At 42.1% G+C, this 26,863-nt stretch overlaps 1 protein-coding gene across 2 annotated transcripts; it reads left to right on the top strand.

Annotated features, from left to right (window-relative positions):
• Positions 1 to 812: 812 nt before the first annotated feature.
• erich1 (glutamate rich 1) lies at positions 813 to 26,290 on the top strand. Of its 2 annotated transcripts, none has more exons than XM_021574618.3 (6): positions 813 to 1,206; positions 1,665 to 1,805; positions 2,033 to 2,179; positions 15,840 to 16,220; positions 16,944 to 17,138; positions 24,898 to 26,290. In XM_021574618.3, the coding sequence occupies exons 1-6, from the start codon at positions 1,188 to 1,190 to the stop codon at positions 25,020 to 25,022; spliced, it is 1,008 nt and encodes a 335-aa protein (XP_021430293.2). In that variant the 5' UTR covers positions 813 to 1,187; the 3' UTR covers positions 25,023 to 26,290. The 2 variants fall into 2 exon arrangements, with proteins under 2 accessions (XP_021430293.2, XP_090067581.1); XM_090211455.1 differs by lacking the exon at positions 813 to 1,206 and adding an exon at positions 1,374 to 1,498.
• Positions 26,291 to 26,863: the final 573 nt, after the last annotated feature.

The following is a 26,863-nucleotide window of genomic DNA, read 5'->3' on the forward strand; positions in this document are numbered from 1 at the left end:
AATTCGAGGTAAGATGCTGAGACCCACCCATTTCCCAACTGACTTAATCTATGGGTATGCTTAACACGCAAATCCATGAGCTGCCAACATTGCTAACCCAACACACTTATACTTTTCTAATAGACTATAACTATGACATGAGAGGTACATTATGATAAAAAAAAACAATTACCTTCTTCAGAACTGACATTCTAGTTAATTCCTCCTCCTCAAATTCTGTTCACATACTGACGTTCCCAGCGAAGTTTAGAGGGTGCCCGCATTCCAAACTAGGCTCACTCTGGTCCTGATGCTGAGCTATTTGATATTCACATCGCGGTGTCCATGCGCTGCTGTCAAACCCTTCTTCACAGCTGGCTTAGTTTGCGCATGTCGATGGAGTTGATGTTACTGGATGCGACCAGAGGGGAAGCTGTTGGTCAGGCTACAGACAGCCACGGTTTCATGCAGGCAGTTCCTTCAGAGAGGAAGAAGCGAAGCAAGAGGTATGACTGGGCCCAAAATCTGTATTCTCCAGCAGGTGCCGTTTTTTGTTTTTTTTCGCTCACCAAGCAGATTTTGTATGGAGATCAACGAGTGTTTCAAATTTGGTAATCAAAAAATGTAATGGCTTATTTGCTACGTGAGGCTTATTTGATCGAATACAAGTTTCGTAATGGTTAGGTTGTTAGGAGTGTACTGATATAAGTAGGACACTTGACATTCCGGAAACTCTGAGAAAAAAAAACATTTTATATCGGAGTTGTGCCTGTGGTTTGCACGCTTATCTGCCCTCTCATTGGCTAGAATGGTCCCACCTGATCTTGCCTCTTCTCGACTGCCTTCCATTTTTGAAGACATTTCATATTGTTAGAGCGGCCACTTGAGTATCTGGTCAATATGGATCATCTTTGGTTCTTTCCTCATGTGTGGATGATTGAGGTTGCAGCTCGTTTGGATGTTTTCTGTCGCGGCTGTGCACATAATGATATTTAGCGAAATTATTTCAGTCGTAACGGAGCATGATTTGTCAACGCAATGTTGCAAATGATGGGGTGTCGTTACAAAAGTTCATAACAAAGCTGCAAAACATCAACTAGCAGGGTGCCAGTAGCTAGCAATGCTAACTAGCTAGCTGGTAACATTACCGTTAGCGTTTTTCACAAGTGTGTTTTATCTAATGTTACATTCTAGTTAAATATAGTGATATGGCACATAGGAAAGAAGGTAAGTACTTTTTTACGTCTTGTCGTTGCTGAAACATTAAACGCCAGATGTAGCTAGGTTTTACTAGTCTGTACTTATAGCTAGTTTACCTGTCCCGCTAGCCAGGCAGGCTACTCTCGCGCAACTCATTGAGAGTTAACAAACGCCAAAGTTGACCGATCAATCCCGCGTGTTTTTGTGATACTTTCTCTGATGTATAACGTTACATCAGCGAAGGTATCACAAAAACACGCGGGATTGATCGGTCAACTCGTTTTCCGTTTCGTTTTTGTAGGTTTCTGATATTAATAAGGTATTTATGCTTTGTGAATTTTACTTTGATCTATCAACTACTAGTTGTGATTACATTTCAATTGAAATTGCGTAATTAGCAAAACATGTATTTATACCCTAGATGGCTTGTACTTGACATTGGCAGCAATGTGGAATTAAAGTTAAGAATGTCAACTACGTTTCAGTATTCCAGTCTAAAGTTCTTCAGAGGCTGTACCCCTTACCTCCCAAGCTTGAGAAAGAACCCAGCTCTTCACCCCCTGAGTTTGTTCTCGACAAGTCCTCTGTGAAACAGAAAGTAGGCCTAGAGGAGGGCACTATCACTGGTAAGTAGAGTAACATATTTCATTAACTGAGTTATGCTCAATTGAATTAGAAATATTGTCCCCGGAGCTAAGCGAAGTGAGACATCACACACTTTTTATTATTTCCAAATAAGTTGGTGTCACAGTCCGGAAATTATATAGCCTACAATACAATCACCTCCAAACCAATCGCCAAGCACTTACAGTATAGCTAATGTACTTTCTTTCTCATTTGCTCTGTGTCTCAGGAGATGGAGGGATAATACCATCCTCGACCCAGCCAGGCAGACGGATGTACACAGTCGTAGCTCCCCCTGCAGAATACAAGACAGTTGCAGAGGGATCTGTCACGCTCTCTCAGCCAGCATGCATAAATACTGTGCAAGACCCAGCTGGTAAGAGGGCTATAATCTTACATTTATGTACTGTAGTGACAGAGATGTGCCATAAAGCAGGGGATTTACTGGAAGGGGCTCTCCTCAGTTCCTCTGTCCAGCTCAGTGTTACCATCACTCTCCTTTATTGTCTTTTCCAGTCCAGTTGTGGGGAGATTAAAGCGGGAACAAATATTTTTATCCAAGACCTTAGTTGATAAATGTGAGATGGTTGTGTTGAGTGTACTGATGATCAAATCCCATCTGAATGCAATCTGTGCCAAATGGATCAGACCACCCACTGTTATTCACATTTGATGCTGTGTGTTTTCAAGGTCAAATGTTACTATTACAGATATGTGGTGATTATCTAAAGGTATATGGCTTATGTGAGCACTCATTGAAACCATTTTAGGCTCAACAGTTGACATTGATTCACAACAGAACTGATCATTTTGTGTTATATGATCAGTAAACTTAAAGGTGCAATATGCAGAAATCGCTCCACCATTTTCTGGTTGCTAAAATTCTAATAGTCTAATTTCAGGTTATGTGACAAGCAATGTGTAGAGAATCATTGTACCATCTAAACCTCTGAAATATCTTTTAAATAACCAAAAATATTGTATTTTCAGCTGTTTGAAGCTGGTGTACAAAAGTAAAAGATGCAAAAACTAAACGTATGAACGGGAAGCATAAAAATAGTGCATATAGAACATATCTACCTCTGACTTGCTTTCAATGAGAATGAAAGATCTATAACTCACATTTCTATAAGATTTTGTTAGTATCATCCAAAAGTTACATATTGAAACATTAAGATGTAATTCAGCACATTCCATTTGTTTTAGTGAATGTTTCCCTGGCATCAAACAGCTGGCTGAACAACCTGCTCTAAGCCGTCCTGACAGGATATCCACACTACTAACCCAGTCCATTTCATTCAGTCAGCATCTGCCTGCCAGAGAGGTAAATGGGTTTAGGCTACCTGACAGAAACTGATTATATTAGTAGTTGACAGTAGAGAAATTAGCCTTGGGAAACACCTTCATTTGTGTACACTGAGTAGGTTGTACCGGTATTTCCACTTTACCTGCAGAAAATGTCTCATTAATTGGAAGACAATGTATGTTTTTCTAGAAACTCAAGAATTTATGACTTCGAAGTAGCTATACTTACTTGCCTGTTATAATGGACTAGTCAGCAATTTAGGCCTATTGGTGCTTTCTCTTACATACTTGGTCATCAGATAGCTGGGTTCATGTATATGCACTTTGTGACTTCTGCTGATGTATAAAAGGCTTTCTAAACACATTTAGATTATTTTAGAAGTAGTACAAATTAGCAATTAGACCTAGTCTTGTAGCAGTACGGGTGGAATAGGGGAGTGGTTTTTAGCTTCTTTCTGCAGTCCTGAAATGGTCTGTGTGAGCAAATGTTTGCGGCTCTGTGCTACGCTTGCAGGAGGTATCTGTTACCATGGAGAAAGCAAAGTACACCATGACAACCTCAGTCATAAATGTTTTTATTTTTTGGTTACAAGTCCTTTAACATTTAGCTGGGCAAGGTGTCTACCTTGAATAATGTCTTAAAATGCTTTCATGTAGATCAGCTGCTAGGTCTGTACACATGAAGCAGTTCTGCCCTAATTACCATCTAGGCCTAAGAAACAAATGAAGTCATCGTAAATATTGCATATTTTAAAAGGCCAATTTATGGGAAAATCTGACATGACCATTTAGTCACGGTAATTAGTCTTCTCCAAGCTCTGATGCTGCTGATGGTCATTAGTAGCCTACCAAACCTGCTAACTGCCCAGGACTCAGCACTCTATTGTCCCACTAATCACAAATGCAAATATAATCACAAATCGAATCAAACACTTCATGAAAGCTCATGTTGCACAACATTTCTGTAGTCTATCGAATTGTGTTAGAGAACCAATTGATGGCCTCTATTAAGAAGATAGCATAGTTAACTCTATTACACTGTCTTTTCCAGCTACTGTGTGAGTAGTTTTGGGCCTGTGTTCATGTCACAAGGAATTTGTTTCAAATTCCTTCAACCCCCTCCCAAGGCCTTGCATATATTAGAAAGTGTGAAGTAAGTGACCAAACTAGCCAAGACTGATATCTTAGCAGTGACTTTGATGTACTCCGAGACAGTGGATGACCTTACTATTGATCCCTCCTGCCAACATTACTATAGACTCACGTAGGGCTGACCCCATTTAGTCGATTGTTTGGTCGATAGGTTGTTAGTCGACCAAGATTTCTTTAGTCAGTCGCAAATTGATAATTCTTTCCATGGTGCACAAGACACCTGTCTTATTCATGCCTGTCTCAGTAGACTAATCCATTGAAGGCACAGTCCATCACTAGACGTGGTATACTGAAATTGTATATGGTTATATTATGTAAAAAATAATGGGGCAACACTAGTGTGTGTGTGTGTGTGTGTGTGTGTGTGTGCTTTCTCGCGTTGGATAGCAGTCACTGTCCGTGGTACTGAAACATCTGTGTGTCGTTGAAATGGCACATGTTTCTATGGACATAATAGCAAAATTAACCAGCATTTTGTTGTTGAATTGTCACCTTTTCCTAGATCATGTTGCTATGTGCATAATAGCCAAGTTAACCCGGCATATTGGTGTTGAAAACAATGCGGCGGACAGCAGCGGCGTGAGAAGACGAGAAAAACATTTAAGTAGCGTTAGGTCAAAACTAACAATTAGATGTCGACCGATTTTAATCTGAATGGCCGATTTAATTAGGGCCGATTTCAAGTTCTCATAACAATCAGATTTATTTTAACTAGGCAAGTCAGTTAAGAACACATTCTTATTTTCAATTACGGCCTAGGAACGGTGGGTTAACTGCATCGTTCAGGGGCAGAACGACAGATTTTCACCTTGTCAGCTCGGGGGATCCAATCTTGCAACTGTACAGTTAACTAGTCCAACGCAATAATGACCTGCCTCTCTCTCTCGTTGCACTCCACAAGGCCTGTTACGCGAATGCAGTAAGCCAAGATAAGTTGCTTGCTAGCATTAAACTTATCTTATAAAAACAATCAATCATAATCACTAGTTAACTACACATGGTTGATCATATTATCTAGCGTGTCCTGCGTTGCATATAATCTGACTGAGCGGTGGTAGGCAGAAACAGGTGCGTAAACATTCTTTCAAACAGCACTTTTGTGTGTTTTGCCAGCAGCTCTTTGTTGTGCGTCAAGCATTGCACTGTTTATGACTTCAAGCCTATTAACTCCTGAGATGAGGCTGGTGTAACCGAAGTGAAATGGCTAGCTAGCGCGCGCGCTAATAGCGTTTCAATCGTCACTCGCTCTGAGCCTTGGGGTGGTTGTTTCCCTTGCTCTGCATGGGTAATGCTGCTTCGATGGTGGCTGTTGTGTTGCTGGTTCGAGCCCAGGGAGGAGCGGGGAGAGGGACGGAAGCTATACTGTTACACTGGCAATACTAAAGTTCCTATAAGAACATCTAATAGTCAAAGGTTAATGAAATACAAATGTTATAGAGGGAAATAGTCCTATAATAACTACAACCTAAAACTTCTTACCTGGGAATATTGAAGACTCATGTAAAAAGGAACCACCAGCTTTCATATGTTCTGAGCAAGGAACTGAAACGTTAGTTTTCTTGCATAGCACATATTGCACTTTTACTTTCTTCTCCAACACTTTGTTTTTGCACTATTTAACTTCTTGCTCCTACTTGAGACGCAGATGTCTCAAGTAGGCACCTGGAAATGCAAATGCACTACGCTAAATGCTAAATGTACTCGTTAAAACTCAAACGTTCATCAAAATACACATGCAGGGTATTGAATTAAAGCTACACTCGTTGTGAATCTAGCCAACAAGCACACAGCACACCAATAAGTGATTTATTGCACAACAATCAGATTTTTAAAATGCTTTTCGGCGAAAGCATGAGAAGCTATTATCTGATAGCATGCAACACCCCAAAATGCCTGAATGCGACGTAAACAAAGATTTAGCGTAGCCGGCGCTACACAAAACGCAGAAATAAAATATAAAACATTCATTACCTTTGACGAGCTTCTTTCTTGGCACTCCTATATGCCCCATAAACATCACTATTGGGTCTTTTTTTTCGATTAAATCGGTCCATATATACCCAAAATAGCCATCTATGGAAGCTGTGTAATTCAGAAAAAAACATTGTTTTAAAACGCTGCGTCTTTTTTTTAAATTAAAAAAGTCGACGATAAACTTTCACAAAACACTTGGAAATACTTTTGTAATCCAACTTTAGGTATTAGTAAACGTTTATAATCTATCAAAATGATTACAGGGCGATGTGTATTCAATAGCTCCTCGTCTTCAAATCAATGGCTGAAAATGTGCACTTCAAAACATCCTAGCGGAGACCGGAAGAAATGGAATCCAGTTAGTTAATTAATTTTGTGCCCTTTTAACAATCCATGAAAGTGACGCATGGATATTATTTTTAGCTTTCAGTGAGCAGTTTTTCTTGCGCTTTTCAATGAAACACACAATCTGTTATAGTCACAGCCGTGATTTAACCAGTTTTAGAAACTTCAGTGTTTTCTATCCACACATACTAATCATATGCATATACTATATTCCTGGCATGAGTAGCAGGACGCTGAAAAGTTGCGCGATTTTTAACAGAATGTTCGAAAAAGGAGGGGGTAGGATGAAGAGGTTTTAAACCAAATTGAACATGTTTCATTATTTACTTGAGGCTAAATTGATTTTATTTACGTATTATATTAAGTTAAAATAAGTGTTCATTCAGTATTGTTGTAATTGTCATTATTACAAATAAATAAAAATCGGCCGATGTATCGTGTTTTTTTTTTTGGTCCTCCAATAATCGGTATCGGCGTTGAAAAATCATAATCGGTCGACCTCTACTAACAATGCCACTCAGGAACATTCACAGTCTTCTTAGTAAGCAGCTCCAGTGTAGATTTAGCCTTGTATTTTAGGTTATTGTCCTTTTGTAAGGTGAATTCATCTTTCAGTTTCTGGTGGAAAGCAGACCCTGGTAGATGCGTAGCTCCATTATGTTCATTTTTTATCCTGAACTCCCCAGTCCTTAATCCTTAACGATTACAAGCATACCCATAACATGATGACGCTACCACTATGCTTGAAAATATGGAGTGTGGTACTAATGTATTGTTGGATTTACCCCTCATATAACTTTATTTTCAGGACAAAAAGTGAATTGCTTAGCCACATTTTTTTGCCGTATTACTTTGTCTTGTTGCAAACAGGATGCATGTTTTAGAATATTTTTTTTTATGTACAGACTTCCTCCTTTTCATTCTGTCAATTAGGTTAGTATTGTGTAATAATTACAATGTTGTTGCTCCATCTTCAGTTGTCTCCTATCACAGCCATTTTAAACTATGTAACTGTTTTAAATGTCACCATTGGCTTCATAGTGAAATCCCTGAGCGATTTCCTTCCTCTCCGACAACTGAGTTAGGAAGGACGCCTGTATCTTTGTAGTGACTGGGTGTATTGATACTAATTTCACTTGGATAGTGTAACTTCACTATGCTCAAAGGGATATTTAATTTCTGCTTTTTAAAATGTTTACCCATCTACCAATGGGTGCCTCTCTTAGTGAGGCATTGGAAACCTCTCTGGTCTTTGTGGTTGAATTGTGTGTTTGAAATTCACTGCTAAACTGAGGGACCTTAAAGATAGTTGTGTGGGGCACAGAGATGAGGTAGTCATAACTTACATGAACTCTGTATGCAATAGTGTTATGTGACTTGTTAAGCAAACATTTTCTCCTCAGTGTATTTAGGCTTGCCATAACAAGGCGGTTGAATATTTGACATTTCAGCTTTTAATTTTTTATGAATTTGAAGAACATAATTCCATTTTGACATTCTGTGTGTGTGTGTGTGTGTGTGTGTAGGCCAGAGACAATCTAAACGTAATCCGTTTTAAATTTGAGCGTCGATGGGTGTGAATCCTTTCTGGAAGCACTGTATCAATCAGTGAGGCTGTTCTATCGTTTGTTCATGTCATCACACAGCATATGAGTCATTCATGCTTTGAAATGCAATCAAAGATTTTTGTTTTAGAATTGAATAACAAAGTGAGCTTTGAGTAATTAGCCTAAACGGTAAATAAAACGCAGTCCACGAATGCATGTAACTTTTTTGTTAGTCTTTATATGTAACGGCTATATACACTGAGTATACCAAACATTAGGAACACCTTCCTAATATTGAGTTACACCCCCCTCCCCCTTTTGCCCTCAGAACAGCCTCAATTTGTCAGGGCATGGACTCTACAAAGTGTTGAAAATGTTCCAACTGGGATGCTGGCCCATTTTGACTCCAATGCGTCCCACAGTTGTGCCGAGTTATCTGGATGTCCTTTGGGTGGTGGACTATTCTAGATGCACACGGGAAACCCTGGTACCTACTATGATACCCTGTTCAAAGGAAATAAAATATTTTGTCTTGCCCATTTACCCTCTGAATGGCACACATACGCAATCCATGTCTTAATTGTCTCAAGGCTTTAAAAAAACGTATTTTAACCTGTCTCCTCCCTGTCATCTACACTGATTGAAGTGACATCAAATAGGGATCATAGCTTTCACCTGGTCAGTGTGAGTCATGGAAAGAGCAGGTGTTGTTATTGTTTTGTATACTTGGGTGGGCGAGGGTGTGTGTATACACTCAGCAAAAAAAAATAGGTCCTTTTTCAGGACCCTGTCTTTCAAAGATAATTCGAAAAATCCAAATAACTTCACAGATCTTCATTGTAAAGGGTTTAAACACTGTTTCCCATGCTTGTTCAATGAACCATAAACAATTAATGAACATGTACCTGTGGAATGGTCATTAAGACACTTAACAGCTTACAGACTGTAGGCAATTAAGGTCACAGTTATGACAATTTAGAGAACACTAAAGAGGCCTTTCTACTGACTCTGAAAAACACCATAAGAAAGATGTCCAGGGTCCCTGCTCATCTGTGTGAATGTGCCTAAGGCATGCTGCAAGGAGGCATGAGAACTGCGGATGTGGCCAGGGCAATTGCTACAGGGAGACAGGACGGACAGTTGATTGTCCTCGGAGTGGCAGACCACGTGTAACAACACCTGCACAGGATCGGTACATCCGAACATCACACTTGCGGGACAGGTACAGGATGGCAACAACTGCCCGAGTTGCACCAGGAACGCACAATCCCTCCATCAGTGCTCAGACTGTCCGCAATAGGCTGAGAGCGGCTGGACTGAGGGCTTGTAAGCCTGTTGTAGGGCAGGTCTTCACTAGACATCACCTGCAACAATGTCGCCTATGGGCACAAACCCACCATCGCTGGACCAGACAGGACTGGCAAAAAGTGCTCTTCACCGACGAGTCGTGGTTTTGTCTCACCAGGGGTGATGGTCGGATTCACGTTTATCGTCATTGCAGGCAATCTCAACCCTGTGTGTTACAGGGAAGACATCCTCATGTGGTACCCTTCCTGCAGGCTCATCCTGACATGACCCACCAGCATGACAATGCCACCAGCCATACTGCTCGTTCTGTGCGTGATTTCCTGCAAGACAGGAATTTCCGTGTGCTGCCATGGCCCGCGAAGAGCCCGGATCTCAATCCCATTGAGCATGTCTGGGACCTGTTTGTCTCAGTTGTTGAATCTTGTTATGTTCATACAAGTATTTACACATGTTAAGTTTGCTGAAAATAAATGTAGTTGACAGTGAGGACATTTTCCTTTTTTGCTGAGTTGTGTAGGTGACTTCGGGATGCTGGCCTTCTAGGCAGAGTTGCAAAGAAAAAGGCATATCAGACAGGCCAATAAAAATAAAAGATTAAGCTGGGTAAAAGAACACACACTGGACAGAGGAACTCTGCTTAGAAGGCCAGCATCCCGGAATCACCTCATCCCTGTTGATGTTGAGATTGGTGTTTTGCGGGTACTATTTAATGAAGCTGCCATTTGAGAACTTGTGAACCGTCTGTTTCTCAAACTAGACACACTAATGTCCTTGTTGTCTTGCTCAGTTGTGCACCGGGGCCTACCACTCTTTCTAATATGGTTTGAGACAGTTTGCTCTGTTCTGTGAAGGGAGTATTACACAGCGTTGTATGAGATCTTCAGTTTCTTGGCAATTTCTCGCATGGAATAACCTTCATTTCTCTGAACAAGAATAGACTGACGATTTTCAGAAGAAAGGTCTTTGTTTCTAGCCATTTTGAGCCTGTAATCGAACCCACATGCTGATACTGAACTAGTCTAAAGAAGGCCGGTTTTATTGATTCTTTAATTTCAGCTGTGCTAGCCTTTTAAAATGATACTTGGATTAGCTAACACAAAGTGCAATTGGAACACAGGAGTGGTGGTTGCTGATAATGGGCCTCTGTACACCTATGTAGATATTCCATTAAGTCCGGCTACAATAGTAATTTACAACATTAACAATGTCTGCACTGTATTTCTGATCAATTTGATGTTATTTTTAATGGACAAAATGTGCTTTTCTTTCAAAAACAAGGGAATTTCGAAGTGACCCTGTACTTTTGAACGGTAGTTTGTATCCAGTCAACAGTTTGGACACCTACTCATTCAAGGGTTTTTGTTTATTTTTTACTACATTGTAGAATAATAGTGACAACATCAAATCTATGAAATAACACATGGAATCATGCAGTAAACAAAAAAAGTGTTAAACAAGTCGGTCTATTTTGGATGCTTCAATGTAGCCACCCTTGACAGCTTTGCATACTCTTGGCATTCTCTCAACCAGCTTCACGAGGAATGCTTTTCCAACAGTCTTGAAGGAGTTCCCACAATTGGGTTGATGATCGGGTGGTTGTGGAGGCCAGGTCATCTGATGCAGCACTCCATAACTCTCCTTGGTCAATAGCCCTTACATAGCCTGGAGGTGTGTTGGGTCATTGTCCTATTGGAAAAACAAATGATAGTCCCACTAAGCGCAAACCAGATGTGATGGCGTATCACTGCAGAATGTTCTGGTAGCCTTGCTGGTTAAGTGTGCCTTGAATCCTAATTAAATTACTGACTGTCACCAGCAAAGCACCCTTCACACCTGCATCATGGTGGGAACCACACATGCCGATATCATCCATTCACCTACTCTGGGTCTCACAAAGACATGGAGGTTTGAACCAAAAATCTCATTTGGACTCATCAGACCACCAAGGACAGATTTCGACCAGTCTAATGTCCATTGTTTGTGTTTCTTGGCCGACGCAAGTCTCTGCTTATTGGTGTGCTGTAGTAGTGGTTTATTTGCAGCAATTTGACCATGAAGGCCTGATTCACAGTCTCCTCGTAACTGTTGATGTTTTTGTTACCTGAACTCTGAAGCATTTATTTGAGCTGCAATCTGAGGTGCAGTTAACTGTAATGAAACTATCTGCTGCTGCAGAGGTAACTCTAGGTCTTCCTTTCCTGTGGCAGTCCTCATGAGGAATTTTCATCATGCTTGATGGTTTTTGCAACTGCACTTGAAGAAACTTTCAAAGTTCTTAACATTTTCCGGATTGACTGACCTTCATGTCTTAAAGTAATGATGGATTGTTGTTTCTCTTTGCTTATTTGAGCTGTTCTTGCCATAATATGGACTTGGTCTTTTGCTAAATAGGGCTACCTTCTGTATACCACAACTGATTGTCTCAAACGCATTAAAAGCGGGAAAAAAGTCTGCAAATTAAGGCACATCTGTTAATTGAATTGCATTCCAGGTGACTACCTCATGAAGCTGGTTGAGAGTATGCAAAGAGTGGCTACTTTGAAGAATCTATTTTGATTTGATTCACTTTTTTTTTTTTTTAGCTTACTACATGATTCCATATGTGTTTCATAGTTTAGATGTCTTCGTTATTATACAAACAACTTTTGGCTGGTTGTGTGTGGACCTCTTGACTGTATCCACATTTTGTTACATTACAGCCAATTTCTAAAATGTATTAAATAAAATTACATATCAATCTACACACAAATCGAAAAGTTATTTTAGAAATGTTTGCTAACTTATTACAACTAAACAAGGTATTTATTTACAAATGTAACAGTCCCATTGCTATGAGACTCAAGTGAGCTTAGGTCAATCCTGTTTCCATTGATCATCCTTGATGTTTCTACAACTTGGAGTCCACCTGTGGTAAGTTCAATTGATTGGACATGATTTGGAAAGGCACACACCTGTCTATAAGGTCCCACAGTTGACAGTACATGTCAGAGCAGAAACCAAGCCATGAGCTCGAAGGAATTGTCCGTAGAGCTCCGAGACAGGATTGTGTCAAGGCACAGATCTGGGGAATGGTACCACAAATTATGCAACATTGAAGATCCCCAAGAACACAGTGTCCTCCATCATTCTTAAATGGAAGAGGTTTGGAACCACCACGACTCTTCCTAGAGCTGGCTGCCCGGCCAAACTGGGCAATTGGAGAAGGGCCTCGGTCAGGGGGAGTGACTAAGAACCCGATGGTCACTCTGACAGAGCTCCTCTGTGGAGATGGGAGAACCTTCCAGAAGGACAACCATCTTGTTAGATATTACTGCACTGTTGGAACTAGAGACAAGCATTTCACTACACCCGCAATAACATCTGCTAAACACATGTATGTGACCAATAACATTTTAGTAAGAGGCATATAACAGCCCACTTGGAGTTTGCCAAAAGGCACCTAAAGACTCTCAGACCATGATGAAACCAAGATTGAAGACTTTGAGCTGAATGCCAAGTATTATGTCTGGGGGAAACCTGGCACCATCACTACTGTGAAGTGTGATGGCTTCTGAAAACCTGCTCCAGAGTTCCAACAGGACAATGACCCTAAGCACACAGCCAAGACAACAGTGGCCTCGGGACAAGTCTCAATGTCCTTGAGTGGCCTAGCCAGAGCCCGGACTTGAACTCTAACAAACATCTCTGGAGAGACCTGAAAATAGATGTGCAGCAATGCTCCCCATCCAACCTGACAGAGCTTGAGAGGATCTGCAGAGAATAATTGTGTGTGGGGGGGGGGGTATATATTTAATTAGAACAGAGACACTGGTACTTAATTTATTTAGTGTTTAGATTTTGTTCCAAATGGTCAGAAAAAATATTGTAATTGTAACACTATTCACAACATTTTGTTCCTATACCCTCCTTTTTCTTGATCTCCAATAGTTTCCACAACTAAGTCAAATGTCTTCCACACATCTGACTTTCCGTTCTGAGCAACCAGTAAACATTCTCCAGGTTAGTTTATTTTTCACCACCTCCGCATCCATTTTGCTGTCAAGTTCGGTGTTTGATATAATCAATTTATTGATGTGATTGATAGGCTATAGATCAGGCCCTATTGGTCACGTGCATGAGATGCTTACATGTTTCACGTAAAGAGAGCAAGGATTGAGGAAATAGATAATGTTTTTCCTAAACAAATCAGGGATTTCGATAACTACTTTTGTCAGTGAATCAAGTAAGAAACGAAATAGCTGATATGTTGCAGCTTCAGCACGGACAGTGCGAAAAAATACTTGCAGTGCTCTGGTGCCTTTTTCGCTGCAGCAGGGAGAAGAGTAAGACCACATTCACCAGTTACACAGGCGTACCCTGTCATTTTGGTTTTAACAGCATGGCCATCGGGCTCCTTGAGTCATTTGTGTCTTAATTATTTAGTCAAACAGTGCTTGTGAAGCATCAGACAAGCTCAATGCATATAGTGGATTTTATTCAAACACATAGGGTGTGTCCTATATGGAAATATACACGTTTAAAAATAAGACTATTTTGTTGTTGGAGACAGCCCTAGACCCATTTCCCGGCCATGTCTCCGGCCATGTAATTAAAGTTATGTGCGCAGTCCGTCATCAGAAATCTCTTTGTTTACATGCAAGTTAACAAACAAGTAATCAGATGGTTATCACAGATGTCATCAGACGATTTAAAAAAAAAAAAATTACCCCGTTTTCTCCCCAATTTTGTGGTATCCAATTGGTAATGACAGTCTTGTCTCATCGCTGCAACTCCCGTACGGACTCGAGAGGTGACGGTTGAGAGCCGTGCGTCCTCCGAAACACAACACAACACAACCCAACCAAGCCGCACTGCTTCTTGACACAATGCCCACTTAACCTGGAAGCCAGCCGCATCAATGTGTCGGAGGAAACACCCTACACCTGGCGACCGTGTAAGCGTACACTGCTCAACATGCCACAGGAGTCACTAGTGCGCGATGGGACAAGGACATGCCTGCAGGCCAAATCCTCCCCTAACCTGCACGACGCTGGGCCAATTGTGCGCCACCCCATGGGTCTCCCAGTCGTGGCCGGCTACGAAAGAATCTGGACTCGAACCCAGAATCTCTTAGTGGCACAGCTAGCACTGCGATGCAGTGCCTTAGCCTCCCAGGTGGTGCAGTGGTCTCAGGATTTATTACCTAGTAAGTTAGCGAGGCAAGGTAAATGGAGCTAGATCAATCCAGAATAAGAATAGTTGTTGAACATGGCTAATCCCATCAGTCTTGCGTGTTTTCATGGTTATCACTCACTCTTAAATATGTCAAGGTCCTGATACCAGCATTAGCTATCCTGCTACAGAGCTTTTTGATGTCGGGATGCGAGCGCATCACTCTAACGACATTTGATGGTAAATAGAAAATGGCTCTGGTTTGATCCCTAACCATCAGACTACCTGACCACTAGAGGGAACACTGACTCGCATTCCTTTGACTGCAGTTTACCTGTTGAACAGTCCAAGTCATGATAAAATGGACTGTGTGTGCATGTCCATCCTCCTTCAGGACATCCTGTGTCTTTGAGAGACTATTTATTGAGCTGGTCCTTGCTGAATCACATTTGCTGCATTATGCACCTTTTATCAAGCCATGTCTGCTTTGCCCCACATCTGTTGCAGCATTCACTTATTGCCACCAACAGTAAATTGCTTCCTACATGCTTATTATGATTCGTTTTATGGAAATGCTGTGAATAATCATCACTGGTTGTTTATTTGTGATGTTTCCAATTTCTATCTTTCACAGCTGGAAATTGATACATAACACAACCTTTTTTTTAAAGATACTCTCTCTCACTCGCTCTCTCTGCACAGCTGGCCATATGGTGGCAGTTTCTCTTTAAGACCAAAAAAAAAAATCTCTTGAAACTGCTTAAAGTCTAGAGAAAGAGAGTGGTGTGTGTGTGCGCATGTATGCTCTGCAGTAGGGGGTACTGGAGTGTATAGACTGTAGTTGGGTTGCTAAATCCCAGACAGCCTCTCCACCCACCAGTTACCCTGGGGAACAGCCACCACACTCTGTGTGTGGACAGGGGCCCAGCTTTCCCACGGGAAGGTGAAACAGTCAGCTTTTGACTTCAGTGCTCTGAGCCCCAGAGAGCCTTCCAGAGAGAGGCATCAATCCAAGCGGTGCTGCTTGGCTGAATATGCTGGCTGAATAAACTTTATCTGCTACCAAATAAACAGTCTTTTATGTCAAAGATGGGATAGGCATGGTGTTTGAAGGTGGCTGATTCCAAGTGCTATGAAATGGATATTAGTTATGAATATGGATCACAGGGACTGACTTACCATAGCGCAGCACCACAGCTAGATTAGACTAGCTTGTGAAGTTAACAAGCTCTCACTTTTTCTTGTTCCCTTCAGATGAGAACACTCATGAGTCTGAAGGAGAGGGAGAAAGACAACGACTGAGGAGAAGAAGAAAGAGGAAGGGAACAACAGCTCCAGGAGGAGGGACAGTCGCGGGACAGGCTACAGACTCCAACCCTGGGGATCCAACCATGGCTCCGACCCCCACAGAGGAGAAAGGAGAGCGGCTCAGCAAGAACAAGAGGAGGAAGCTAAAGAAGAAACGCCACAAAGAAAAGCTCCTGTCTCTGGGTCTGATGCCCCGCGCTGCAGCTCTGGAGTTCACCTACCAGAGAGAGGGGAATGGGGAGGAGGAGGATGAAGAGATGAGGCAGGGAAGAGCAGCTGAAGTGATGGACTTCCTAAGGACCACACAGGAGATCTACGTGTCTGATCGTGAGTATCATACCAGGGCTGCTAATCAACCCAGATACGGTCACTCACAGCCTAGGCCAGAGCTCTCCAACCCTGTTCCTGGAGATTTATCCTCCTGTAGGTTTTGTCTCCAACCCCAGTTGTAACTAACATGGTTCAGATGATCAACCAGCTAATTATTACAATCAGGTGTGATAGATTGGGTTGGGGACTGGAAACCTACAGATCAGTAGTCTCCAGGAACGGGGTTAGTCTGGCTCAGTCTTCCTAAGAGCTGGCCAAATGTAGTGCACTATATAGGGCAAGTGTTTTTTTTTTTTTTTCTTCAAGTGCTGAAGCATAGTTTATTTTATATCCTTCATATTGTCAGAAAAATGAATAATTTGAGGAGCAGTGTGTAGAGCACAACCCAAAAAATGGTCCCAACTTGAGGACCATGGGGGATTTTAAGGTCTGAGGTGTTTAGGTTACTTCCTCATGAGGTGTTTAGGTTACTTCCTAATGTACAGGCTCTGTTGTCTGGTCTGGCATAATCCCCCCCTGACTTGCCTTCGGAAGAAATTCTCCTGTCCTTATTATGCACCTCAGTCTCAACATAGACCTGACGATTGTTAAGGTATTAGACATTTTGCTGTTGTCATATGACTGAATTGCCCACATCCTGCTTAGCACATTCCCATTCAGTAATGGATATTTGAAAGGTTGGTGGAGTAAGAGCATCTCTTCTTTCCTCACACTCTCCAGGCTCATTGCCTGCAGGCAGGCTCCATGTGTCCTCAGGGGTAGTGGAGGGCCTTCTGACCAGCCTGTCCAATGGAACATTCCCCCCTCCTGTTTTGGCCCAACTCCACAGCCTCAAGTCCCTGGTGCAGCAACAGGACACGGAGAGGCTTGCCAATGCTCTGCAAGAGCTCCAGAACAGCTCTACCATGTCTCCTAGTGAGTAGTCTTATCTGGTTTTGCCTTAACTATTCTTGTCTGAGCTCACCTGTCCATACTAGAGGTTGACCGCATGGCTGATTTTTAATTAGGGTCGATTTCAAGTTTTCATAACAATATGTAATTGGCCTTTTTGGATGCTGATTACATTGCAATCCACGAGGAGACTGCGTAGCAGGCTGACCACCTGTTACGCAAGTGCAGCAATAAAATGACTTTGGCTGCAAGGAGCCAAGGTAAGTTGCTAGCTAGCATTAAACTTATCTTGTAAAAACAACATCAATCTTCACATAATCACTAGTTAACTACACTTGGTTGATATTACTAGGTTAGCTAGCTTGTCCTGCTTTGCATATAATCAATGCGGTGCCTGTTCATTTATCATCGAATCACCGCCAACTTCCCCAAACGGGTGACGATTTAACAAAAGCGCATTTGTGGGGGAAAAACACAATTGTTGCGCACATATACCTAACCATAAACATCAATGCCTTTCTTAAAATCAATACACAGCGAATTCATGTTCGCGGGCAATATTAACTAGGGAAACTGTCACTTCTCTTGCGTTCTTTGCAAGCAGAGTCAGGGTATATGCAGCAGTTTGGGCTGTCTGGCTCGTTGCGAACGGTTCCGTATTTCACTGAAAGAATAAGCGTTTTCTTTTTGAAATTATATTTTCCAGATTTGACCATATTAATGACCAAAGGCTCGTATTTGTGTGTTTATTATATTTAAGTATGATTTGATAGAGCAGTCTGACTGAGCGGTGGTAGGCAGCAGCAGGCTCGTAAGCGTTCATTCAAACAGCACTTTACTGCGTTTGCCGCAGTTCTTAGCAATGCTTGATGCACAGCTCTGTTTATGACTTCAAGCCTTTCAACTCCCGAGATTAGGCTGGAAATACTATAGTGCCTTTAAGAACATCCAATAGTCAAGGGTATATGAAATACCAATGGTATAGAGAGAAATAGTCGATGCGTCATAATTCCTATAATAACTACAACCTAAAATTTCTTAACTGGGAATATTGAGGACCACCAGCTTCCATATGTTCTCATGTTCTGAGCAAAGAACTTAAACGTTAGCTTTTTTACATGGCATGTATTGCACTTTTTCTTCTCCATCACTGTTTTTGCATTATTAAAACCAAATTGAGCGTGTTTCATTATTTATTTGAAACTAAATTGATTTTATTTGTATTATATTAAGTTAAAAATAAGTGTTCATTGTTCATTCAGTATTGTTGTAGTGTTCATTGTTCATTCAGTATTGTTGTATTGTCATTATATAAATAAATAAAAATCGGCCAATTTTAATCGGTATCGTTTTTTAAAATATATATCCTCCAATAATTGGTATCGGCGTTGAAAAATCAATCGGTCGACCTCTAGTCCATACTACCAGTCGCCTAATCATACCTGCCCTCGTCTGGCCATACTAGCATGCCTTACCTATACATGCATGCTCTCCCCTATCCAAACACAAACCAGTTTGACAGTCCCCAGTATCTCCTGCCACCGGGTGTTTTACTCAAGAGCTGCCAGGAGAGCAGACTTTGTACGGGTCTGGAAATTGTGAATGACATGGTCTCAGGTGTGTGTTTTGGGCCAGTTCAAATCTAACTGATAAGATCAGTGGTGAACTGGTTGGCCCTCGTGCAGAGTATTATACGACTGTCCTGTCCAGGGGATTCAGGGCACGGCTGAGCAGGTGGTCATAGTGATGCTCAACTCTCTGCCAAGGCAACACTGAAGAGGAAAACAAACTCCAGTCCAGACCTGTGATCACTTCCCACAGTGGACTCTATAGACCAGGGATCATCAACTAAATTCAGACTCAGGCCGATTTTATTTATTTATTTATTTTTCTTCGGTTGATGGTCGGGGGATCAAAACATGATTTGTAGACTGCAAATTGACTGCAAGAAGATATATTTGACTAGAACATAATCATTTCAACTTGCTTACTTTTGTATATGATCACGTGTTTGTGTGTGAATACTTGGGAACAGATTTCCAAAATGAAAGTCACTTGGAGCTGATTTCCTGGTGTTTTTAGACTTATGTCCAACAATAAAAATGTAACACTTGGGTGGTCAAATAACGCCACCAGTTTGGGAACCCTAGTATAGACTATAAACTAAAACCACAGCTTATTCCTGCTGGTCCCTCCACCTGCTCCTCAGATGTGGACAAGCTTTGTGGATTCCCCCAAAACGTAATTAGTCATTTAAAGGTCCAATGCTGCCGTTTTTATCTCAATATCAAATCATTTCCGGGTAATAATTATGTACCTTACCGTGATGGTTATGAATTGAGTGTCAGAAATAACTTCTTAGCAAAGAGCAGTTGTTCACGCAATAATTTTTCTCGGACTGTCTGGGAGTGGTCTGAGTGGGAGGGGAAATCTGAAAACTAGCTGTTATTGGCAGAGAGGTTTGGAACTCTTTGTTATTGATCTATTAACTAATTTACTGCCTGGTGATGTCCCCACGCTGGCCAAAACTCCATCCTACAAAAAAAGGCTGAAATTTTAGGTGGTGTTCTCAAACAGCGCATTCACTAAAAGGACATTTTATAATTTTCCCAGTATTATTCCAACTAACTATAGCTAAACAAATGGAATTGGCCACCAGTGGAATAAAGCCAGCTGTTTCTGTCCAGCCATGCTTGAGCCCAGTAAGCCTGCTGTGCTGTTGGTTTAGCCTGTTCTGTGAAACGGTCAAGTCTTTTCCACAGTTCCCTGGAGCTTCTCTTCAGCTCAGAGAGAGGCGGAATCAATTGACCACCAGGGCAGTGCTAAACCATATCCCACAGCTTACATTTCACTGTTCTACCCAACACCTCTGTCGGCGATGGCGTCTGCTGCTTGCCTGTTGCCAGTTTTATTTGATGACTTTCATGCACTTCCCCTTTTTAATTTGGACTCTTAATAGCACGGTTATATAAAAGACACAGCCCAGGGGGAAAGGGCAGCTGTTAGCAGTGAGGTACTGTAGGTGACGGGAATCAAATCAAACTTTTTGTCACGTGCGCAGAAAAAAACAGGTTTAGACTTGAAGTGCTTCCTTACGAACGAGCCCTTCCCAACGATGAGTTAAAAAATAATTATACAAATTGTAACACAAGGGGAAAAATGCAGTAGAATTAAGCTATATACGGGGAGTACCAGATCGATGTGGAGCTATATATCTCTGGGACTGGTAGCACACCTGGTGAACAGGTTAGGGTTCCATAGCTGCAGGCAGTACAGTTGAAACTGGAGCAGCAGCACGGCCAGGTGGACTGGGGACAGCAAGTAGTCATCAGGCCAGGTAGTCCTGAGGCATGGTCCTAGGGCTCAGGTCCTCAGAGAGAGAGAGAGTATACTTACATTCACACAGGACACCGGATAAGACACGAGAAATACTCCAGATAGGACACACTGACCCTAGCCCTCCCCGACACACAAACTACTGCAGCATAAATACTGGAGGCTGAGACAGAAGGGGTCAGGAGACACTGTGACCCGATCCGATGATAACCACGGACAGGGCCGAACAGGCAGGATATAACCACACCCACCTAGCCAAAGCACAGCCCCCACACCACTAGAGGGATATCTTCAACCACCAACTTACCATCCTGAGACGAGGCCGAGTGTAGCCCACGAAGATCTCCGCCACGGCACAACCCAAGGGGGGCGCGCCAATCCGGACAGGAAGATCACGTCAGTGACTCAACCCACTCAAGTGACGCACCCCTCCTAGTGATGGCATGGAAGGGCACCAGTAAGCCAGTGACTAAGCCCCTGTGATAGGGTTAGAGGCAGAGAATCCCAGTGGAGAGAGGGGAACCTGCCAGGCAGACACAGCAAGGGCTGTTTGTTGCTCCAGTGCCTTTCCGTTCACCTTCACACTCCTGGGCCAGACTACACTCATAGGACCTACTGAAGAGATGAGTCTTCAATAAAGACTTAAAGGTTGAGAGTGCATCTCTCACATGGGTAGGCAGACCATTTCCAGGGCGTACCAGTACCAGATCACTGTGGCGATATTTACAGGGAGTACCAGATCAATGTGGAGCTATATACAGGGAGTACCAGTACCAGATCAATGTGGAGCTATATGCAGGGAGTACCAGTACCAGAACACTGTGGAGATGTATACAGGGAGTACCAGTACCAGATCACTGTGGAGATGTATACAGGGTGTACCAGTACCAGATCAATGTGCAGGGGTATGTATATATGTACATGAAGGCAGGATAAAGTGACTAGTCATCAGAATAAAGAACAGAGTAGCGGCAGGATATTCTTAGTGTGAAAGTGTGTGTCAAATCAAAAAATGTCTGTCACATGCGCCGACTACAACGGGTACCTTACCGTGAAATGCTTACTTAGAAGCCCTTAACCAACAATGCAGTTAATAAAAAAACAAGTGTTCAAGTATTTACAAAAATGAACTGAAGTAAAAGAAAAATGGGAAAACAATTTAAGGAGCAACAATAAAATAACAGGAGCAGGGCTGTATACAGGGGTACTAGTACGAAGCCAATGTGCGGGGGCACAGGTTAGTCCAGGTAATATGTACATGTAGGGAGAGAAAGTAACCTACACTTAGATAACAGAGTAGCAGCAATGTAGAAGGGCGGGGCAATGCAAATAGTCCGGTTAGCCATTTGATTAGCAGGAGTCTTATTGCTTGGTGGTAGAAGCTGGTAAGAAGCCTTTTCTACCAAGACTTCGGCGCTCCGGTACCGCTAGTCTGTGACTAGGGTGACTGGAGTCTTTGGTCATTTTTTGGCCTTTCCTCTGACAATGTCTGGTATAGAGGTCCTGGATGGCAGGAAGCTTGGCCCCAAGAAGTGATGCAACCAGTCAGGATGCTCTCGATGGTGCAGCTGTTGAACTTTTTGAGGATCTGAGGACCCATGCCTAATCTTTTCTGTGTGGGTTTTGTCTGTGTATGCACTGAGTATACAAAACATTAAAAGCACCTGCTCTGTCCATGACAGACTGTCCAGGTGAAAGCTATGATCCCTTATTGATGTCACTTGTTAAATCCACTTCAATCAGTGTAGGTGAAAGGGAGGAGACCGGTTTAACCTGTTGCGACGAGCAATCCCGTATCCGGGATCCTATTTATAGCCTCAAGCTCATTAGCATAACGCAACGTTAACTATTCATGAAAATCGCAAATGAAATGAAATAAATATATTAGCTCTCAAGCTTAGCCTTTTGTTAACAACACTGTCATCTCAGATTTTTAAAATATGCTTTTGAACCATAGCTAAACAAGCATTTGTGTAAGAGTATTGATAGCTAGCATACCATTAAACCTAGCATTCAGCATGCAACATTTTCACAAAAACAAGAAAAGCATTCAAATAAAATCATTTACCTTTGAAGAACTTCAGATGTTTTCAATGAGGAGACTCTCAGTTAGATAGCAAATGTTCAGTTTTTCCAAAAATATTATTTGTGTAGGAGAAATCGCTCCGTTTTGTTCATCACGTTTGGCTACCAAAAAAAAACGAAAATTCAGTCATCAAAACGCCAAACTTTTTTCCAAATTAACTCCATAATATCAACTGAAACATGGCAAACGTTGTTTAGAATCAATCCTCAAGGTGTTTTTCACATATCTCTTCGATGATATATCGTTCGTGGAAGTCTGGTTTCTCCTCTGAATCACATGGAAGAATACTTGCAGCTGGAGATTACGCACCAATTTCGACGCAGGACACCAGGCGGACACCTGGTAGTCTCTTATGGTCAATCTTCCAATGATATGCCTACAAATACGTCACAATGCTGCAAACACCTTGGAGAAACGACAGAAAGTGTAGGCTCATTCCTTGCGCATTCACAGCCATATAAGGAGATAATGGAAAACAGCACATCAAATTTTGCTCACTTCCTGTTTGAATCAGTTCTGTGGCACTCTCAGATAATGTTTTTTCTTTCCAAAGCTGTCAATTACATGCATAGTCGAGCAGCTTTTCGTGACAAAATATCTTGTTTAAAACGGGAACGTTTTTTATCCAAAAATTAAGAGCGCCCCCTATCTCGAAGTTAAAGAAGGATTTTTAAGCCTTGAGACATGGATTGTGTATGTGTCATTCAGATTCTGAAAGGGTGAGGACAAAATATCTAATTTCCTTTAAACTGGTATGGCAGTAGGTGCCAGGTGCACCGGTTTGTGTCAAGAATTGCGACGCTGCTGGGTTTTTCACACTCAGCAGTTTCCCGTGTGTATCAAGAATGGTCCACCACCCAGCCAGCATGGCACAACAGTGGAGTCAAAATGGGCCAGCATCCCTGTGGAATGCTTTTGACACCTTGTAGATTTCATGCCTCGACAAATTGAGGCTCTTCTAACGGCGTATACTCAATGGATATAGTCTTGAGTGTGCATAGTCCGTGTAACCATTTATATAACTATTTAGCAGTCTTATGGCTTGGGCATAGGAGCCGTCTCAGAGCCTGTTGGTTTGAGAGCCGGTGCTCCGGTACTGTTTGATGGACAGTAGCAAAATGAACAGACTTGGTTGGCTGAAGTCTTCTGCAATTTTTTTCAGGCCTTCCTCTAACACTGCCTCATAGATGTCCTCGGTGGCAGGGAGCTCCGCCCCAGTGATGTGCAGGGCCGTCCGCACCACCCTCGACCGCACTTTGCGGTCGATGGCGGTGCATTTGCCATACCAAATAGTGATGCCGTCAGACAAGATGCTCTTGATGGTGCAGCTGTAGAATTTGAGGATCTGAGGGCCCGTGCCAAATCTTTTCAGCCTCCTTAAGGGGGAAGAGGTGCTGTCGTGCCCTCTACACGACTCTGCGTGTGTGTGTGGACCATGTTAAGTCCTTAGGGATGTGGACGCCAAGGAACTTGAAGCTCTCGACATGCTCCACTACACCCCTGCTGATGTGAATGGGGAAGTGCTCTCCCCTCTCACCTGTAGTCTACGATCAGCTCCTTTGTCTTCCTGACATTGAGGGAGAGGTTGTTCTCTTGTCACCACACTGCCAACTGTCTGACTTCCACCCTGTAGGCTGTCTCCTCAACGTAGGTGATCAGGCCTACCACCGTCAGCTAACTTGATGGTGTTGGAGTCATGCATGGCCACGCAGTCTTGGGTGAACAGGGATTACAGGAGGGGACTAAGCAAACACCCCTGAGGGGCTCCCGTGTTGAAGGTCAGTGTAGTGGAGGTGTTGTTGCCTACCCTCGCCACCTCGGGCTGGCCTGTTAGGAAGTCCAGGATCCAGTTGCAGAGGGAGATGTTCAGTCTCGCGCTTGGTGATGAGCTTATGGGGGACTAGGGTGTTGAACGCTGAGCTGTAGTCAATGAACAGCATTCTCACATTGTTATTTCTCGTCTTGTCCAGGTTGGAGATGGCAGTGTGAAATGCAATGAGATTGTGTCATTTGTGGACCCGTTGGGGTGGTATGCAAATTGGAGTGTGTCTGGGATCTTGTCATGACCAGAACTTGAAAATTACAGATGTGAGTGCTACAGGGTGATAGTCATTTAGGCAGGTTTTCTTGGAGCTCTTGGGAACAGGGACAATGGTGGTCAGCTTGAAACATGTTGGGATTACTGACTGGGTCAAGGCGAGGTAAAAAATGTCAGACAGGTACAGTACTAGACCTAGACCAGGATAATTAGTTGTCCTCATCACTATGGAATGGCAGTAATGATCTCATTAAATAACTGTTAGTCCACTCACTGTTCCTAATTGCAAACAAACTAATGTAACGTGTGTCTCGTCTTTCCAGGTGAGGCCACTGCAGTTGTGTCCTTATTTCAGTACTGGATCACAGACATCCTGCCCCTGCAGAGACCGGAAGACAGGCCAACCAACAACACAACCTTCCTAGTTGAACCAACAAACACCGCTTAGACTTTCCTAGATGTTCAAGGTTTTAAACAATACTACTGATGGAAAATGTATCTCAATCATACATTGTGTGCCCACAACCACAACTGTTTGATAAGACCACTACATACAAATGTTCTTAAAGATGCTACCTGTCATGACGTTGCCCTCTTTGGGTACAGCAAGCCTATCCCCCTCTCCCTGCCTCCTTCAACTAGGCTGCTGTGGTCAGAGAGAGGTCGTAAATTCCCGAGAAGACCCTGCCTCATGGCCACAGTATAAGAGACGGAGTGAATTTTCATAGAGAACAAAGGAATTTCTTCCACCTCACAGAACTTGAGGTCCGAACAAATTTCATGTTCCGGACAAGGTATAAAAGATCGGTGAAGAATCCAGCTATGAACTGGTCCATTTGTTACATTTTGGGGAAGCTCATGGGAGACGGTGTGGCCACATTGCCATAATGCTGTTTATATAATAGCCTCAGATATGAGGTTTTACATCTAATTGTTGTATAAGATGAATGAGTGAGTATGATACTGTGTGTAAAATTGTGTGATGTGATTTTGGACTGTTTAATGAAGGAAACTCAAATTCCCTTTTGAGTTAAACTAAATACGAGGACTGCCCCTGAGCCCAGTTAGGGTCAGGCATCCTGGGACAGCCCTTTTCTGCAATTCCAAATAAAACCCAACTTTGAGAAATTATCACCAGACCATGTTTTCTTCCATTACGAGGGTACAAAGGTTGTAGACCATTGCTGAATCTTTTAACCATGCCATGTGGTTAAACTCTGACTATCGATACCAACAGAATAAGAACAAGTCTTTGATATTAATTACTAGTCTGCAGCTAGGAATTCGGTATCATTTAACGCAAAGAACGACAACCGCTGAAACATCCATTCAATAACGAATGAATGTCACTCTGAACAATCCACTCTAACCACATGAGAGAGGGAGAGAGACAGACAATTCTACAAAAGAAACAAACTTTTCACCAGCGATCAAGACGACACACTGAGCGTCTATATATATATATATATATATATATATATATATTGATTGCAATTGTTCCCGAATGAGCGAGCGTTCATGTGCAAAGGATTAGCATTTCAATTGTTATAATGATCAACTCTGTGGTGACTTCTCAGCTGACTCCCCCTTTTGTCCACCAAGCTGGTTTAGCCCACTAGGGCACATTCCCTTATAATTTCTTGTAACCATATTGACTTTGTTTTTTTTTATGCATTTCTGTGAATTACTTAGTAATAAATAAATGATTTAAGACAATTGATGTATGGATGACTCATAGTGAAGACTGGGTTCGTGCAGATAACCATCAATTTACGACATTTGGAATGAGACTAATGTGAGGTAAAGTAAATCATTCATTAATCAGAAGACTATTTGGTCAGATATAAAATATCTGAAAAGTTATTTTAGGAAATAACTTTGTAATTGAATATTTTCCTTGGTGCCCTGACTTCCTAGTTAATTACAGTTACATGATTATTCAGTTGATCGTGTAATAGTAATTACAGAGAATCTTGGATAAAAAGTCTTCAATTTAATGATAGTAAAGACACGACATACCTGTAGGATTTTGTTGTTGAATTTTTGCATTGTAATTTCCCGAAAATGTCCCTAATATCTGCAGTAATAGTGGAATGATAGTATTACTGTCCCACCTTGTGACTGGTTGTGATATTCGGCCTATTGATTTATCCTGCCGGGCTGGCATCTGTCAAAACAGGAAAGCTGTTCTGACTTTGGCTGTGTTATCTAGTGGAAATCGGATCAAGCGGCCAATGTAGAAATAACGCTTTAATTTTTTGGTCGCTAAAATTGTACTCTCAATTTCAG

This window comes from Oncorhynchus mykiss, chromosome 19 (genome assembly GCF_057628025.1).
Source record: "Oncorhynchus mykiss isolate SJ-2025 chromosome 19, ASM5762802v1, whole genome shotgun sequence".
Lineage (NCBI taxonomy): Eukaryota > Metazoa > Chordata > Actinopteri > Salmoniformes > Salmonidae > Oncorhynchus > Oncorhynchus mykiss.

Coding starts and splice junctions, on each gene's coding strand:
- erich1 (XM_021574618.3), top strand. Junction 1,806..2,032: donor AGAGGAGGGCACTATCACTG/GTAAGTAGAGTA, acceptor TCTGTGTCTCAG/GAGATGGAGGGATAATACCA. Junction 2,180..15,839: donor TACTGTGCAAGACCCAGCTG/GTAAGAGGGCTA, acceptor TGTTCCCTTCAG/ATGAGAACACTCATGAGTCT.